The following is a 17,010-nucleotide window of genomic DNA, read 5'->3' as shown; positions in this document are numbered from 1 at the left end:
GAAAGCTTAGAGCAGTGTTTTTCAACTTTTCTTCTATAGGAATATAAATATCCAAAATGTTGAACTTTAGGTGAAGGGGATTAAAAGTACATCATGATGAACATTGAATAGTGTATAGAATTGTTGAATCACTAGATTGTACACCTAAAACTAATGCAACACTATGTTAGCTACACTGGAATCAAAATAAAATAAAATGTTAAATTTCTTTCTATGTATTATTTTAACTACATCCCATATATATTTATATTTTATAAACCATAATAAAAGTTATGTGAATGTGGTCTCTCAAAATATCTTATCATACTGTACACCCCTTTTCTTTCTTATGATGATGTGAGATAAGAAAATGTCTACATGATGAGATGAAGTGAGGTGAATGAAATAAGCATTTTGACCTAGTATTGGTTTACTATTGATCTTCTGACAATATGCCAGAAGAAAGATCATCTGCTTCCAGACTGTGGTTGACCATAGGTAACCGAGACCACAGAAAATAAAACTGCAGTTAAGAGGAGACTACTATATTTTAAAGTTAATGCTTAAATTCCAAATATTTGAAAGTTTCTAGAGACTTTTTTTTTTTTTGCAGTTGATTTTCTGAATCAATTTCACTTTGGTCAGAGAACAAATTCTATATAATTTCAATCCTTTTAAATGTATCCAGAATTTTTTTTGTGGCCAAACAGGTTGTATGTGTGTGTGTATTTCTTCTACACAGTAGAGTTTGTCTGGAGCCTCAGCTTCAGGTTTGGGGACAGGATATAGGTGGCTGGGAAGCACTGTGCTCTTGCTGCACAGAGGTAGGTGGTTGAGTCTCCAGGCTGGGAAGCTCTGATGTGCAATAGGAATTTTTTTGCACTTACATTGAGGGAAACTGTGAATCTTCCATTTTCCTTTGTACTCTCAACCAAGAGCATGGTTAGCAAGCATTCAAGGCCTTTACTAGGGTATTGCCAGTACCATAGAAAGTAGTCAAAAGCACTGTTCTCATAAGTACAGTTCAGAGTAGAAATCTCTCTTTCCCAGACTGTCAGAGATTGAGGGCCCTATATCACCTGCTGCTGGTCACTCTTTTTCTTCGGTTGGCCACTCCCCCCTGCTTAAAAAGATAACAAAAAAAATCATTAGGAGAAGAAATGGGTAGGAAATATCAGAAAGGGAGACAGAACATGGAAGACTCCTAACTCTGGGAAATGAACTAGGGGTGGTGGAAGGGGAGGAGGGCGGGGGGTGGGGGTGAGTGGGTGACGGGCACTGAGGGGGGCACTTGACGGGATGAGCACTGGGTGTTATTCTGTATGTTGGCAAATTGAACACCAATAAAAAATAAATTTATTATTAAAAAAAAAGAATAGGGCTCTCCCATAGAGAAGATTTCATCTGGAACAGAGTATGGGGAACTTTAAGTTTAAGGGTACTTTTGAAAACAGTAGAGATTTTGGTAGTAAACAACTAGTAGAAGCAGGTGGCTCAAGAACAGCAGTAAGCTAAATCATAAACTAGCTAGAAATTTAACAGGAAAGAGAAGTAGGAAGAATCTTCCAGGGGTCAGAAGAAGCCTCAGTGATAAATCTCAAAGACTACCTCTGCGAAGGGGCTTCGAGCAATTTCTACCCACTGGGGCATTGTTAAAGACCATGTAACAATCAGCCAATACTCAGTTGAGGCTAATGGCTAGGTGTGATGCAAACAAGGGCAGAGGGCTTACCACAGATCAGGGAAAAGGACCACCAAAGAGTGTCTGGCTAAAACCAATGTCATACCTGGGTGTCTGGGTATATCCCCAAGACCTCCTGGGACCTATGTCAGAGGCTGCACACTGTGAGGAAAATTGGCGTAACTCAGAGTCAAGCCACCAAACAAATAAACAAGCAAGTAACAAGTCCTAAAGGGGCGGAGAATAGATATCAGACTTGCTATGATATTTGTGGCCTGAATAATGGCCCCCAAACAATATCAAAGTCCTAATATGTTTGATATCTGAATATGTGAATGAATACAGCAAAATGGACTTTGGATGTGTGATTAATGTAAGGATCTTCATATGAATTATCCTGGATTATCTGAGTAGGCCCTAAATATAACTATGAGTGTCTTTATAAGAATGAAATAGGAGATTTTGCTCCAGAAGAGGAAAGAGATATGGTCGAAGCAGCAAGAAGCTGGAATGATTCAAGGGTCATGGGTGGGATCCCCAGGTGGCTCAGCGGTTTAGCGCCTGCCTTTGGCCCAGGGTGTGATCCTGGAGTCTGGGAATCGAGTCCCACATCGGGCTCCCTGCATGGAGCCTGCTTCTCCCTCTGCCTCTGCCTCTCTCTCTCTGTGTCTCTCATGAATAATAAATAAAATCTTAAAAAAAAAAAAAAAGAAAACGAAAAAGAAAGGGTCATGGGCAAAGGAATCCAGGTGACATCCAGAAGCTGGAAAAGGCGAGGAAATGGATTCTTCTCCAGAGCCTCTAGAAAGACTCAATCCTGCCAAGACCTTGACTAGACAGAGAAACTGGTTTACTGACTTCTCGAGTCCAGAACTACAAAATAATAGATTTGTTTTGTGTTTGGTGACAAAGTTTGTATATGAACATTCAGCAAAACAACATTTTTTTAAAAACACTTTTGTGTTTGCTTTGCAGCACTAGTGGGATGAGATGCAACTATTTACAATTGTCTGTTGGGACACTTTGTGCTGAGACAGACCTGAACCCTCAAGACACTCAGCTAAACCAGATCATTGCCTAGTGACATCTTTACCGGAATGATTTTTTTTCTCTTCTTTATTCCTTTCACTTTTTGCCCTTTTGGAGTCCAGCCTACTGTGGCTTAAATATTTATTTTAATTCTTTCTTCTTATTAGTTACTCTTCATGTTCCAAATTAGAGGTTTATAATGCAGAAAAAGAGATACCAGGTTGAGAAGGGACGATAAGGACCAAAGTCCCAAATCTGCAGGACCAAGGAGGGGCTCCAACTCAACCAAGGAGTAGTAAGCCATGCAATTGCTGGGTCGTGGCCTCCTGATCTGCTGGTGGCTGGAGGAGGAGCCAAGACCAGCTGAGAGTTTGTGCACCGGCAGCAGGTGTCTGTGGAGCAGTGTGGCTTCACCGCACAGAAGTAAATGGCTGAGTCTGTGGTCTGGGAAGAAAAAATGTACAATGAGCTGCGGCGCTCTTTAGTGACTGTCGTAGAGTTTAATCTTCCATTGTGCTTTGTCCCCGAAGGAATGTAAAACAGGTGGACGAGGTGGCCTCCAGGATCTTGGCGAAACCACTGCACGCTGGTCGCAGAGGTAGAAAAATTGCACTGCAGCGTGGGACTGGCTCCCTCCAGCACACTCTCAACGAGGGGCCTCTGCTCCACCTCCATGCCTGTCACACCTGATGAGAAACAGAGACGTGGTCACAGGGGATGGTCACTGTTACACCTCCAAAACCTGGAAAACGTCCACATAGTCCATAGATTATGAGGATAGAAAGTCTGCAAGACTGGTGAGCCCCTTCCCTCCCCATTTCTCCCCCTCCATCTATAATCCTGCAGTTGCTAAATCCTTTCAGATTCCCACGGGGGACAATCCCAACTCACAGCAAACTTGGATGCACAAAAGACCCAGCACAGTGACCAATAGCCTCTTCGTGATGCTTTGCTTTGCTGACCAGGACATTTTCACCACCACATATATTTAACTAAATCCTGGGGCGTGAGTGTCACAACTAGAATCTGGAACTGTTCCTGTTTCTGCCACCAATCAGCCTCACCCAACACACACTGCTCCGGGCCAGACCTCTGGGACATGAAGCCCCACCCTCTCGCCTCCACGCCACTAAGAAGGGGCTGGGTGGGGATATGACAAAATATCAGTTACTCTGATACTTCAGAAATCTACTGCTAATCCTGGAAGTCACAGTGAGGGAAAAGGAAAGGGAGAGTGTTGTCCCACCCCCTCCCACTGCCCCCTGCAAAGGGAACCAGGCTTCATCTAAGCTAATGGGGGAAGGGAGTCATAGAAAGAATTTCCACGTTTTAAAATCTGAAAAACGGGCAAGTATTCTGACAAAAAGATGTTTACTCACCTATGAATTAATTATATGAGAGTCATTCCGGTTGTGTCAAATAATATAAACGTAAATGTTATATATTATATACTTAATGAGTTCCTGTTATTGGAATACGTGAAATATTTATGGCTTGATACTCTCCTGGAATTTCCAAGACTGGTGGTAAATATTATTATGGGAAATGAACCTAATAAGACTGTAAATTGTGAGGAAAAAATAGATCAATTTGGACATTATTTCTACATATTAACTTCGCCGCATAATATTTTATTTTCTAATTCTTGGCTGTAGTTTCCCATGATTCACACTTGCAGTTCAGTGAATCTTTTTTCCAATTTCTCTCTCTTCCTCTTTTCCTTCCATATTCCTCCTCAATGTGCTTCTACTTCCTCATATTCTCCTTTTTGCCCCCTTAGCTTCTCTGTCTTCCCTCTTTTTTAGTTTTCTAGCTATATGAAAGACACAGAAAGAATACTAAAGAAAAGGTAGCATGTAATGGTTTAGAAATAATTTTGAGTCGGTGAATGGAAGTTCCTATTTCCCCCAATCCAGAAAATTCTTAAGCAGTAAAAATGAAACAAATCAGAAAAATCTGATTTCTTTTCTTAATATTTTATTTAAATTCAATTTGCCAACATATAGTATAAGAAAAAATCTGATTTCTGAACTTGGAAATTCTTCATCTTCCCTTTTGCTTTATAGGATTCTTTGATCTAGAAGTCTTTTTTGATGGAGGCAGATTAAGGTAATAATACAGACAAACGTGATAACAACGTAAATACGGATATACAGTAGAGCTAGAAACCTCTAGTACTTGAATTGGGGAAGAAGGCAGAAATTGACAGAAATATTCAGCAAGAAGCATATTTCTTACATGATGATAATGATTTAGTTTTTCCTCACACCCAATTATTCTCCCTTCTTTACTACTTATTACAAATACTATTCACAAGTAGGTCTCAGCATAGTCTTGGTTTAAGAAAAGCCTATAGTGCCTCCCAATGGCTAGAACCCTAGGAAAGAAACACTTTTTACTCAGCAGGTCTATCTAGCTCAGCACAGCTGTCCTTGTCAGGGATCATACCTGTGGATTGACCTGAAACCACAGAAATGTCCACAAGGATGGAGAGTACCATGGATTGGTCCATGAATCGCCCACAGTGCTTTTTTATGAAAATAAATGCTTTCATGTAATATATTTTTAGGTAATGATATGGAAACAGTCTATTTAATTTTTAGCTAGGAACTTAGAAAAAATGAAGCCTCTAACGTGATCCCCCTCCGCATGTGATTCAATATAGTCTAGTCAATGTATTCAAGTGTTCCAGAACTGGGAAAATACAAAAAGGAATTAGGCAGTAGACCTCCCTTCACAGAGCTTGTGATAATAGTGGGGGAGACAAACATCTCTCTAAATGTAATAAGGCCTAGAGGATGCAGTATAAATATTACATGAACACCAAGACAGCAACAATTACTTTAAGCCTCTATTATAGGAGGCAGCTCAGTGGAGGATATAATACCGTATGCCTTCTATGCAGGTGACAAGAATGGAGAGTAACAAAAGCAAAGATGGGAGATCTTTGAAAGGTGATTGGTCAGATGAGCAAATATGGGGACAGGACCACTGATCACAAACACATACGCACACCTGAATAAATGTATTAAAGCATTTGGGTGTCTGTCACTTGGATCTGGGCACAATATGTAACCTTATGTAACTACTAACACAGTTTAAACTCAAGGAAAAGGTTTATTCACATACTTTAACAGTTGCCTCTGAAACTACATTTGAATATCAGAAAAGTTTGTGAGCTGTGCTTCTGCAGACTTCAATTTGGAATTGGGGGATTTGAGGGAAAAGAAAAGAAAAATCAATTAACTAACCCAGTCACTTCTTTCAGATGGCATGGATGCGGTAGGTTGTACATAATGAAATATTATTTCCCAGGAGAGCTAAGGATCCATTTTATTGCTTCGAAAGGTATTCATCTGTGGTTCTGAGGGTCGCTCCTATCAGCATGGGACTCACAACAGTGCTCATGATGGTTGAAACACTATGCAGAATTTAACAATACTACTTTAAACGATGCATATTTATTCTAGACTGTAACTGCGTAAAGGGTGGTATTAGGGCAGCCCGGGTGGCTCAGTGGTATAGTGCCGACTTCAGCCCGGGGCCTGACCCTGGAGACCCGGGATCAAGTCCCATGTCAGGCTCCCTGCATGGAGCCTGCTTCTCCATCTGCCTGTGTCTCTGCCTGTGTCTCTCCCTATGTGTCATGAATAAATAAATAAAATATTTTTTAAAAAAAGATTAAAAGTAGTGTTATTAATTTAGGTAATTAGATGGACATTGACACTAAAACTGTGAATAACTTTATTTGTATAAAAAACATCTATGGGATCCCTGAGTGGCGCAGCGGTTTGGCGCCTGCCTTTGGCCCAGGGCGCGATCCTGGAGACCCGGGATCGAATCCCACATCTGACTCCCGGTGCATGGAGCCTGCTTCTCCCTCTGCCTGTGTCTCTGCCTCTCTCTCTCTCTCTCTCTTTCTGTGACTATCATAAATAAATAAAAATTAAAAAAATCTATAACTAAGCTTACAATTTTTAAATAAAATTTCAATTTTAAACACATTTTACTAAAACTGTTGATTATTATTTTTTTGTATTTTGCTTTTTCACTTGTAGATTATTTTAAAAGAAAAATAACTGTTTGATAACATATAAATATAATTTCAGTTTATGCTTCTGTCTCAGACTCTATAAATAACAAGAATCCTCTGCAGATGGATTTGGAGATTCAAGGAATGGAAAATGAGGGCCTCCATATTTTTTATTGAGGTCAAGTGATCTGCAGACACTGAAGATCAGGTGGCTTGCTCAAAAATATTGCAAGTGTTTATTAATGGCACTGTAGAAAAAGTGTAGGAAAAAAAAGATGATGAAGCACCCACTAATTATTATTGGGCATTCAATGGGCATTAGAGAAATTGAATTAGAGGAGAGAAAAATAGGGGAGCAGACACCTGAATGTATCTGATAAAGAAAGACTGGGCACTCATTGAAAAGCCAAAGATTCCACATGAAACTTCAGCATGACAATGTGTTTGATTTAGAGTGTCTATTACCAAGGACCACTGGATAAAGCAGGCAGTGTTCTGGGTGACAGGAACTGGGGAGGGCATTTGATGGGATAAGCACTGGGTGTTACACTATATGTCGGCAAATCTAACTTCAATAAAAAAAAAAAAGAAGGCAGTGTTCCCTTCATTCTAAAGGTCATCTGTATACACCCTTAATATGCCAGCTTTAATTAGGTCCATTCTCAAATATTTTAGTCAAAATGTTGAAGTTCTTTGACAAAAGAAGCCTCTCAGTATACTGGTAAAATGTTCTGGAGATAATGCAGATCGGCATAAGCAATTGCCCTGGGTTTCTGCAAAGCTATTCTCCAATTTGCCTTACGCCAACTCACATGGTCAACTCCAAACCATCTTAGCCCATAACTATTTATTTTTTTAAAGCTTTCATTTTCTTATTAAAGAGAAAGAGAGAGAGAGAGAGAGAGAGAGAGAGAACATGAGAAGAGGGGAATGGCAGAGGGAGAGGGAGAAGCTGACTACCTGCTGAGAAGGGAGCCCACAGTGGACTTGATCCCAGGACCCCAGGATTGTGACCTGAGCCTAAGACAGATGCTTAGTGTACTGAGTCATCCAGACGGCCCACTCATCACTATTTCAAATGATATGAGAGCAAGTAACTTCTCCAGCTTGTTGAAAATCCTATAGCTTTATTCCCTCTAGAATCGGGACTCTAGAGGATAAAAATGCTGCATTTCAAAAACCAGCAAAAGCTGCACTTCTTGCGTTTGCAAAATGGAAACACAAAACAAAACAAAAGGAAAAATTATCTAAGATGTCCATAGAAACTAAACACTTCCCAGGATTCTGAATTCTCTGCATTGTTTATCTTTACAGAACACGTTGACTTCCTGAAAATAACTCAGGCTGAGACCCTGAGTCTTTTAAATTACAACGTCTCAGGAGGTTTGTGTGCAGCTCTCCGGTCAGTCCCAGACACTGTGTCACTCGCAGCACAGAAGTACTTGGCTGAGTCGCTCCAATGGGCTGAGGGTTTCTTCAGGTGGAAGGAGGTTTTACTAAATTCAGCCTTGAAACCTTTGATGCCTTGAACCACGGTATCCCCTGAAAAGTACCTGAGGAGAAGCTTGAGGCCTTGGTTGGGGTACTGCACGTACCAGTAGAGATATGGAGTTGCACCATAGGAATAGTTGCATCTCAGCTCCAGAGGGGATTCTTCAGGGACAGTGATGTGGGCATCAGGCTGGGTCACAGATTGGGCTCCGGTTCCTCCTGAAACATCAAGGCTGAGTCAGTGAACTCTGCTTAAAGAAAAAGTCTATATTCAGAGTCAACCCAGAACAATGTTTAATTTGTGGACAAGGGAGTGAAATAGAATGTTACTCACTTAGAAACAGAAGCACCTCAAGCGCTGCGATGAACATGAAGGTCATGGCCGAGCACTGAAAAAATAGAGAGTTTCTGGGAAATTTCTCACAAACAAAATAAATAAAATAAAATGTGATGACTGGGTACTTGAATCCAGATTGCTCTGAGGTTGAGGAGGAATGATAGGGGATTTAGACTCCTTCTTCTTAGGGACTGTTAGGAAGAGATGCTCTCTGGGCAAATCTGCCTGCCCCCAGTGTCTGAGATTCTTTATGTGCCCTTGTCTAAAAATTGCCTCCAGAACACCTCTTTAAGCTGCAGAGTAAGACGGCTTTGGAGGGCATATTCTGAGTCCCCGCCCCCCGCCCCGGAAAAACCGGTTCCAATTTAGGCATCAGCGCCCTCTACGGGCCAAACGAGCAAAGGACACATTCACGTTTTTTGCGAACCTTCCCCACATATTCCTGACCCTTCTGTGGTTGAATTTCAAAGCATTATGATTATGTACCCAGAGGGATCTATGTTTCATAGGCCCTGAAACTTATAAAATGGAGGCTTTTAATTTTAATTATTTTACTTCAAGTATTAATTTAAATTCTAATTAGTTAACCTATATGGTAAAATTGTTTTCAGATGTAGAATCTAGTGATTCATCATTCACATGTAACACCCATTGCTCATCATATAACATGTACTCTCCTTAATACTCATCATCCAAAATAGGAGCTTTTTAAAAGAACACAAAATTTTGAATAAAAAATTGGATACAAAATAATTTTTTAGAATGAGAAATAAAATCACAATAAATTACAATTTTATGAAACAAACACCACCAACATCATAAAATCTAAAAATTACATATTTCATTATGTAATTTATGTAATGAATTTAATACATAAGTTTATGTAACACTTTTATGTAATGTTTTTTAATTTATGTAGTACTTTTTGTTCTTTTGGTTTTTTTTTTGGCTCCATACTTTTAAAATTTTCTCTTAACTTGACAATAAATTTGTAATACTTCCTCAATAGAGAAAAGAAAAATAGTTCAGTCTTTACTCCTATCATGATTGACCACAAAAATTGTTTTATAATTCACAGGGGATTATGATAATGATACATACATTTTTAGGATTATAGTCAAATTTTGGAAAATATCTATTAAGTCACTGTGTACTATAAGATTTCATTACATTTCAAGTTTTCTTATGCTATAACAAATCCTAAATATTATGAAATGATGATATTCATCAACCAGTTTATTAAGTTTGTATTAGGTACCTATTGCTGTGTAGCAAATTGCTATGAGCTTTGTGACTTAGAACAATACCCATTTATTATCTCACAGTTTCTGTAGGTCAGAAGGCTGGGCACAGTTAAGCAAGAACTCACAAACCTACAATCAAAAAGTCAACTAAGACCACCGTCTTGTCTAAGGTGTGAGGATCCTCTTCCAAGCTCATGTGGTTGTTGGCACAATTCATTTCTTTGCATTTGTAGAACTCATGGCAACTTGCTTCTTCAAGGCTAGTAGAAGAACCTCTCTGATTATAGACCAATATCCCTGATGAACATGGATGCAAAAATTCTCAACAAGATACTAGCCAGTAGGATCCAACAGTACATTAAGAAAATTATTCACCATGACCAAGTAGGATTTATTCGCGCGACACAAGGCTGGTTCAACACTCGTAAAACAATCAATGTGATTCATCATATCAGCAAGAGAAAAACCAAGAACCATATGATCCTCTCATTAGATGCAGAGAAAGCATTTACAAAATACAGCATCCATTCCTGATCAAAACTCTTCAGAGTGTAGGGATAGAGGGAACACTCCTCAACATCTTGAAAGCCATCTACGAAAAGCCCACAGCAAATATCATTCTCAATGGGGAAGCACTGGGAGCCTTTCCCCTAAGATCAGGAACAAGACAAGGATGACCACTCTCATCACTGCTATTCAACATAGTACTGGAAGTCCTAGCCTCAGTAATCAGACAACAAAAAGACATTAAAGGCATTCGAATTGGCAAAGAAGAAGTCAAACTCTCCCTCTTTGCAGATGACATGATGCTCTACGTAGAAAACCCAAAAGCCTCCACCCCAAGATTGCTAGAACTCATACAGCAATTTGGCAGTGTGGCAGGATACAAAATCAATGCCCAGAAGTCAGTGGCATTTCTATACACTAACAATGAGACTGAAGAAAGAGAAATTAAGGAGTCAATCCCATTTGCAATTGCACCCAAAAGCATAAGATACCCAGGAAAAAACCTAACCAAAGACGTAAAGGATCTATACCCTCAAAACTGTAGAACGCTTCTGAAAGAAATTGAGGAAGACACAAAGAGATGGAAAAATATTCCATGCTCATGGATTGGCTGAATTAATATTGTGAAAATGTCAATGTTACCCAGGGCAATGTACACGTTTAATGCAATCCCTTCAAAATACCATGGACTTTCTTCAGAGAGTTAGAACAAATTATTTTAAGATTTGTGTGGAATGAGAAAAGACCTCGAATAGCCAGGGGAATTTTAAAAAAGAAAACCATAGCTGGGGGCATCACAATGCCAGATTTCAGGTTGTACTACAAAGCTGTGGTCATCAAGTCAGTGTGGTACTGGCACAAAAACAGACACATAGATCAATGGAATAGAATAGAGAACCCAGAAGTGGACCCTGAACTTTATGGTCAACTATTATTCGACAAAGAAGGAAAGACTATCCACTGGAAGAAAGACAGCCTCTTCAATAAATGGTGCTGGGAAAATTGGACATCCACATGCAGAAGAATGAAACTAGACCACTCTCTTTCACCATACACAAAGATAAACTCAAAATGGATGAAAGATCTAAATGTGAGACAAGATTCCATCAAAATCCTAGAGAAGAACACAGGCAACACCCTTTTTGAACTCGGCCAGAGTAACTTCTTGCAAGATACATCCACGAAGGCAAAAGAAACAAAAGCAAAAATGAACTCTTGGGACTTCATCAAGATACAAAGCTTCTGCACAGCAAAGGATACAGTCAACAAAAGTAAAAGACAACCTACAGAATGGGAGAAGATATTTGCAAATGACATATCAGATAAAGGGCTACTATCCAAGATCTATAAAGAACTTATTGAACTCAACACCAAAGAAACAAACAATCCAATCATGAAATGGGCAAAAGACATGAAGAGAAATCTCACAGAGGAAGACAGACATGGCCAACATGCACATGAGAAAATGCTCCGCATCACTGGCCATCAGGGAATCAAAACCACAATGAGATACCACCTCACCCCAGTGAGAATGGGGAAAATTAACAAGGCAGGAAACCACAAATGTTGGAGAGGATGGGGAGAAAAGGGAACCCTCTTACACTGTTGGTGGGAATGTGAAATGGTGCAGCCACTCTGGAAAACTGTGTGGAGGTTGCTCAAGGAGTTAAAAATAGACCTGCCCTATGACCCAGCAATTGCACTGCTGGGGATTTACCCCAAAGATTCAGATGCAGTGAAACGCCGGGACACCTGCACCCCGATGTTTATAGCAGCAATGTCCACAGTAGCCAAACTGTGGAAGGAGCCTCGGTGTCCATTGAAAGATGAATGGATAAAGAAGATGTGGTTATGTATACAATGGAATATTACTCAGCCATTAGAAATGACAAATACCCACCATTTGCTTCAACGTGGATGGAACTGGAGGGTATTATGCTGAGTGAAATGAGTCAATCAGAGAAGGACAAACATTATATGTTCTCATTCATTTGGGCAATATAAATAATAGTGAAAGGGAATAGAAGGGAAAGGAGAGGAAATGGGTAGGAAATATCAGAAAGGGAGACAGAACATGGAAGACTCCTAACTCTGGGAAATGAACTAGGGGTGGTGGAAGGGGAAGGGGGCTGAGTGTGGGGGTGAATGGGTGACGGGCACTGAGGGGGGCACTTGACGGGATGAGCACTGGGTGTTATTCTTATGTTGGCAAGTTGAACACCAATAAAAAATAAACTTATTATTAAACAAATTAAATTAAATTAAATTAAACAACAACAACAACAAAAAGAACCTGTCTGATCTCAGGAAAAGCCTAAGCCCTCTTGTAAGGAGCACACCTGATTAGGTCAGGCCCTCCAAAGATAATATCTCCCTTTTGATAAACTCAAAATGAAACTGATTAGAGGCTTTAGTTACATCTGCAAAATCTCTTTACCTTTGCCGTATATCATAACTTAGTTGCAGAAGTGACATCCATCATACTCTAGGTCCTGCCCACACTCAAGGTGGGGGGAGACTGTGCAGGGCATATACAGCAGAGGGCAGACATTTTAGGTATCATCTTGGAATTTGCCTACCACAGTTGTTAATGTCTTCATTGTACCATATAATGAGTTTTACTTTATCCCCATAAATGTAAAGTTTGTGATAAATCAGCAATAAATTAATAAAAATCTTAATAGATACAATTGCACAGGTCATATTATACCAAAGGGATACATAAGCACAGGCATCCTCTGGCAAAAGGTAAGGAATCAAGTTTACATAGAGTGGAGTGCACAGATATAGTAACAGGAGACAGTAAAACTATAAAAGTGGATTGGAACCAGCTAGAAAGATAGGATATAATTTTAAATACTGGAAAGTTGCTGATAATAGACCATCAGACCTTTAAAGAAACAGACTTGTTAATGGACCATTAGCAGAACAGCAATATAGTGTAATATAAGATAATTAATAATAGTGTCAAAAGAAATTTTGTTTGAAACTTGTCTGTGACATTTAATCTGTAAGATCTTGCTAGCAAACACTTAAAAATATACTGTTAAGACCATGAGCCACACACTAAAGACTATTTAGCCCCACTAAATCCAGATTAAATGTATCCTTAATTCCAATTCACCTTATCCAGTTCCAAGTATGCTTGTGGCCACTTTACCAGGACCTGTCTAGAGTAGACTTGCAATGAGAGGAAAGCAAGAGTCTTAACTGACTGTGGTTATAATATCTTATTTTTTGAAAAATTTGCAAAATATATGACCAAGTGAGTGCATGGACCCTTCCCAGGGTCTTGGAAAGAACCAAGTACAGGGTTCTGAAGTTTAAACTTGATTAACCTCACATTTACTCTGCCTCCAATCACAAAAACAATTGTTTAGGAATTATTTGTCAGCTATATACTATATAAAGGTATCTTATTATCTTACTATAACAATTTATATTTTCATTTGAATATGAATAAATCTAGCTTCAGAGAAGTTAAGTGAAATTATACAAGATCACAGTATTTTTACATGGTAGAGCAGGAATTATAATCTAGATCTAACTGCAGAGTCCGGTCTTATCTCTAGTCTACTCAGGTTAACTGAAAGGCTAATTGAAGCCATATGAGTAGATAGGAATTTCCAAAGTACAGAGAAAAAGAGTGCCTGCAGCAGGAGGAATGCTCACAATGTGGAATACTCAAAGATGATTAGTATAAAAGAACACTGCAAAAGATCTCCCAGATCTTGAATCTTTAAATAGGAAAGCAGAGTGCCAGAAAGAGGAAATTTTTCAAAAAGGGAAAGAGTGGCTAACACTGCAGGAAGCGGCTCCTCTAAATGTGATCTGTAGGTAATAGCATCAGCATTACTGGGGGCTACACTGAAATGCGCCGTCTCAGACACAACCCAGACTTCCCAAATCAAAATTTACATTTTAGTAAGATTCATGTGCACCTTAAAATTTGAGAAACAATCACCTAGTATTTTAATGAAACTTAAAAATAGCTTTTGGATTTAACAATGAAGAGGTCCGGGGGGTGGGAGTGAATGGGTGACGGGCACTGGGGTTTATTCTGTATGTTAGTAAATTAAAAAAGAAAGAAAAAACAATGAAGAGGTCATTGATGACTTCTGAGAAAAGAGATCTTAAGAAGAGTTGGGACAAAAGCCAAAATGCATGAAGGTGTGGAGTGAAAGACAGATGACAAGATGGAAGAAGTTATGACTTGAGCTATAGTAAAGGGACAGAGAGGCAAGAAATGGATTGGTGACAGGAGAGGCATGAATGTGTCGGGGGGGGGGTAGTGTTAGATTATGTTTTTTAAGATGAGAAAGCTTGAATATTTTATTTTTTAAAATATTTTATTTATTTATTCATGAGAGATGCAGAGAGAGAGAGAGAGAGAGAGAGAGGCAGAGACACAGGCAGAGGGAGAAGCAGGCTCTATGCAGAGAGCCCGATGTGGGCCCTAGGCCGAAGGCAGGCGCTAAACCGCTGAGCCACCCAGGGATCCCCAAGCTTGAATATTTTAAATGATGAAAGGGAATCAGTGGCAAAAAAAGAAAAATAATAAGACTATAGAGCTTGGATAATCAGTGAGCTGAGGTGCCCAAGAAGTGAACCAGAATGGTATGGATGAAGAGTTTGGGCATAGGATACTGTTGAAAAGTAAAGGGGTACTTTTTATATCATTATGGGAGAGAAGATAAATTATATGTATAAAAGCAGCAGCAAAGTCTTAGTTGGGATGCAGAAAGTTGAGACAATTCACTTAATGATATCGTGTCTTCATCATTAGGTACCATGATTAATCAAAAAGTGATACATATATCAATTTGGTAGAGTTTCAAGGGAGATATTGTAGAATATGGAATGATAGCAGATTACATAAACATAAAATATTTTCATGTACCATTTCACGTACAACTAATGTTAAAAATCATGACTGTATAGGGGCAACTGGGTGGCTCAGTGGTTGAGTGTCTGCCTTTGGTTCAGGTCCTGATCCCGGTGTCCTGGGATCGAGTTCTGCATCAGGCTCCCTGCAGGGAGTCTGCTTCTTCCTCTCCCTATGTCTCTGCCTCTCTCTCTATGTCTCTCATGAATAAATGAATAAAATTAAAAAAAAAAACTATGACTATATGAAGACAACCTTCGGTATAGCTATGTGATTTTTACCAGCTATGCTCATCAGTCAAGCAATATGACTAAGAAGGAAGATTGGTCCAGAATTTACCAGATGTGTTGTGATGATTAATTTTGTGTCAACTTCACTGGCCTGAGAGACGCCCAGAAAGCTGGTAAAACATTCTTTCTGCATATGTCTGTGAGGGTGTTTCCAGGAGAGATTAGCATTTGACTGAGTAGAATGAACAGAGATCTGCTCTCACTGGTTTGGGCATGTATTGTCCAGTCCACTGGAGGTCTGACTGAAACAAAAAGGTGGAGGAAGAGCAAACTCTCTCTCTCTTACCCCTTCTCTCTCTTCGTAAGCTAGAACATTAATCTTTTTTTTTTGCTGTCAGACAATGGAGCTCCAGATTCTCAGGTCTTTAGACATGGGCTGAATTATACCACTGGCTTTCCTGGTTCTCCAGCTTGCAGATGGCTGACTGTGGGACTTCTTGGCCTCTTTAATGGGTGAGCCAATTCCTATAATAAATCTGCTTTTATATATATCTATATGTATCCTATTAATTTTGTTTCTCTGAAGAACCATGACTAATAGAAGTGTCATAGGATAACAAATGGACAAAGTGAGATAAGAATATGAGCATGAAGCAGTTGAAGAAATGCATCATGGAGAATGCTGGATGGGAAGGAAGAGACGATAGATGATGACACAGAAGACAGGAATGAGCTGGAGTGGAGGATCAGAGGTTATTAAAGAACAGATTTGGTGAGAGTAACTAAAAGAGAGAAATCAAAACAGAAGATTGTCATTGGAGAAACTAAGGCTTCTGAAATGGAAAAATTCTGGTCAATGACTAGTGCCATGGCTAGCTTATGTAACATCTGGATGAAATAAAGTTTAAGACTCTACTATACAAAAAAAATTTCATAATTACCATGGTATATTAAGGAGAAAACTAATTTTCTTGAAGCTTTCTTTGGTTTTAATGTAAATAATTAATAATTTAATAAAGATGATATTTCAATTTTTAAAATAGTACTTAAATTCAACAGATGATTTATTTGTGACTTAAATTTGCATTTAAAAATTATCCCTTATAGTGTTCACTCTGTTTTATATTTCAAATACAAATAGAAACTACAAATGACCTCAGAGAATAACAAAATTGAATAACTCAATACTATTTTTCTCTCCACAATCATTGTACTATTATTGTTTGTTTCAAATCCGTTTAAATGCAGAACTATGTAATGCCATAAGGTTAGAACTATAAACTGCAGGAAAAGCATGCTTAAAAAATTACACAATGCTATGAACTTGTTTTGAAAATTAAATGCATGAACTTTCACTACTGGGAACATGGCATAAATGTACTTTTCTCTAAGTCTTATATGATTAAAATCCCTGGACGCTATGTATAAAACAAAAATATGTTGAGAGAAGAAGTCAGACCAGCTAGGGACTTTGAGACCTGAGAAAGAACAACGTGGTGAGTTTCCTGGGTTTTCTTTTTGTCTCATTCCAGATTTGGAGCTGAAGTAGCTGATAATCAGTAAATACTCACAGGCTCAATCAAGAAGCCCTGCA

At 39.0% G+C, this 17,010-nt stretch overlaps 1 gene segment (V, D, J or C); it reads right to left on the bottom strand.

Moving 5' to 3' along the window:
- Positions 1-6,906: 6,906 nt before the first annotated feature.
- Positions 6,907-8,845, bottom strand: LOC144320269 (T cell receptor alpha variable 8-3-like). The segment is given in 2 exon segments: positions 6,907-8,432; positions 8,548-8,845. Coding segments are annotated over 2 exon segments (390 nt in total).
- Positions 8,846-17,010: the final 8,165 nt, after the last annotated feature.

The sequence above is a fragment of the Canis aureus genome, chromosome 9 (assembly GCF_053574225.1).
Source record: "Canis aureus isolate CA01 chromosome 9, VMU_Caureus_v.1.0, whole genome shotgun sequence".
NCBI lineage: Eukaryota > Metazoa > Chordata > Mammalia > Carnivora > Canidae > Canis > Canis aureus.
The sequence above is the reverse complement of the archived record's forward strand: the minus strand, read 5'-3'. Positions and strand labels throughout refer to the sequence as shown.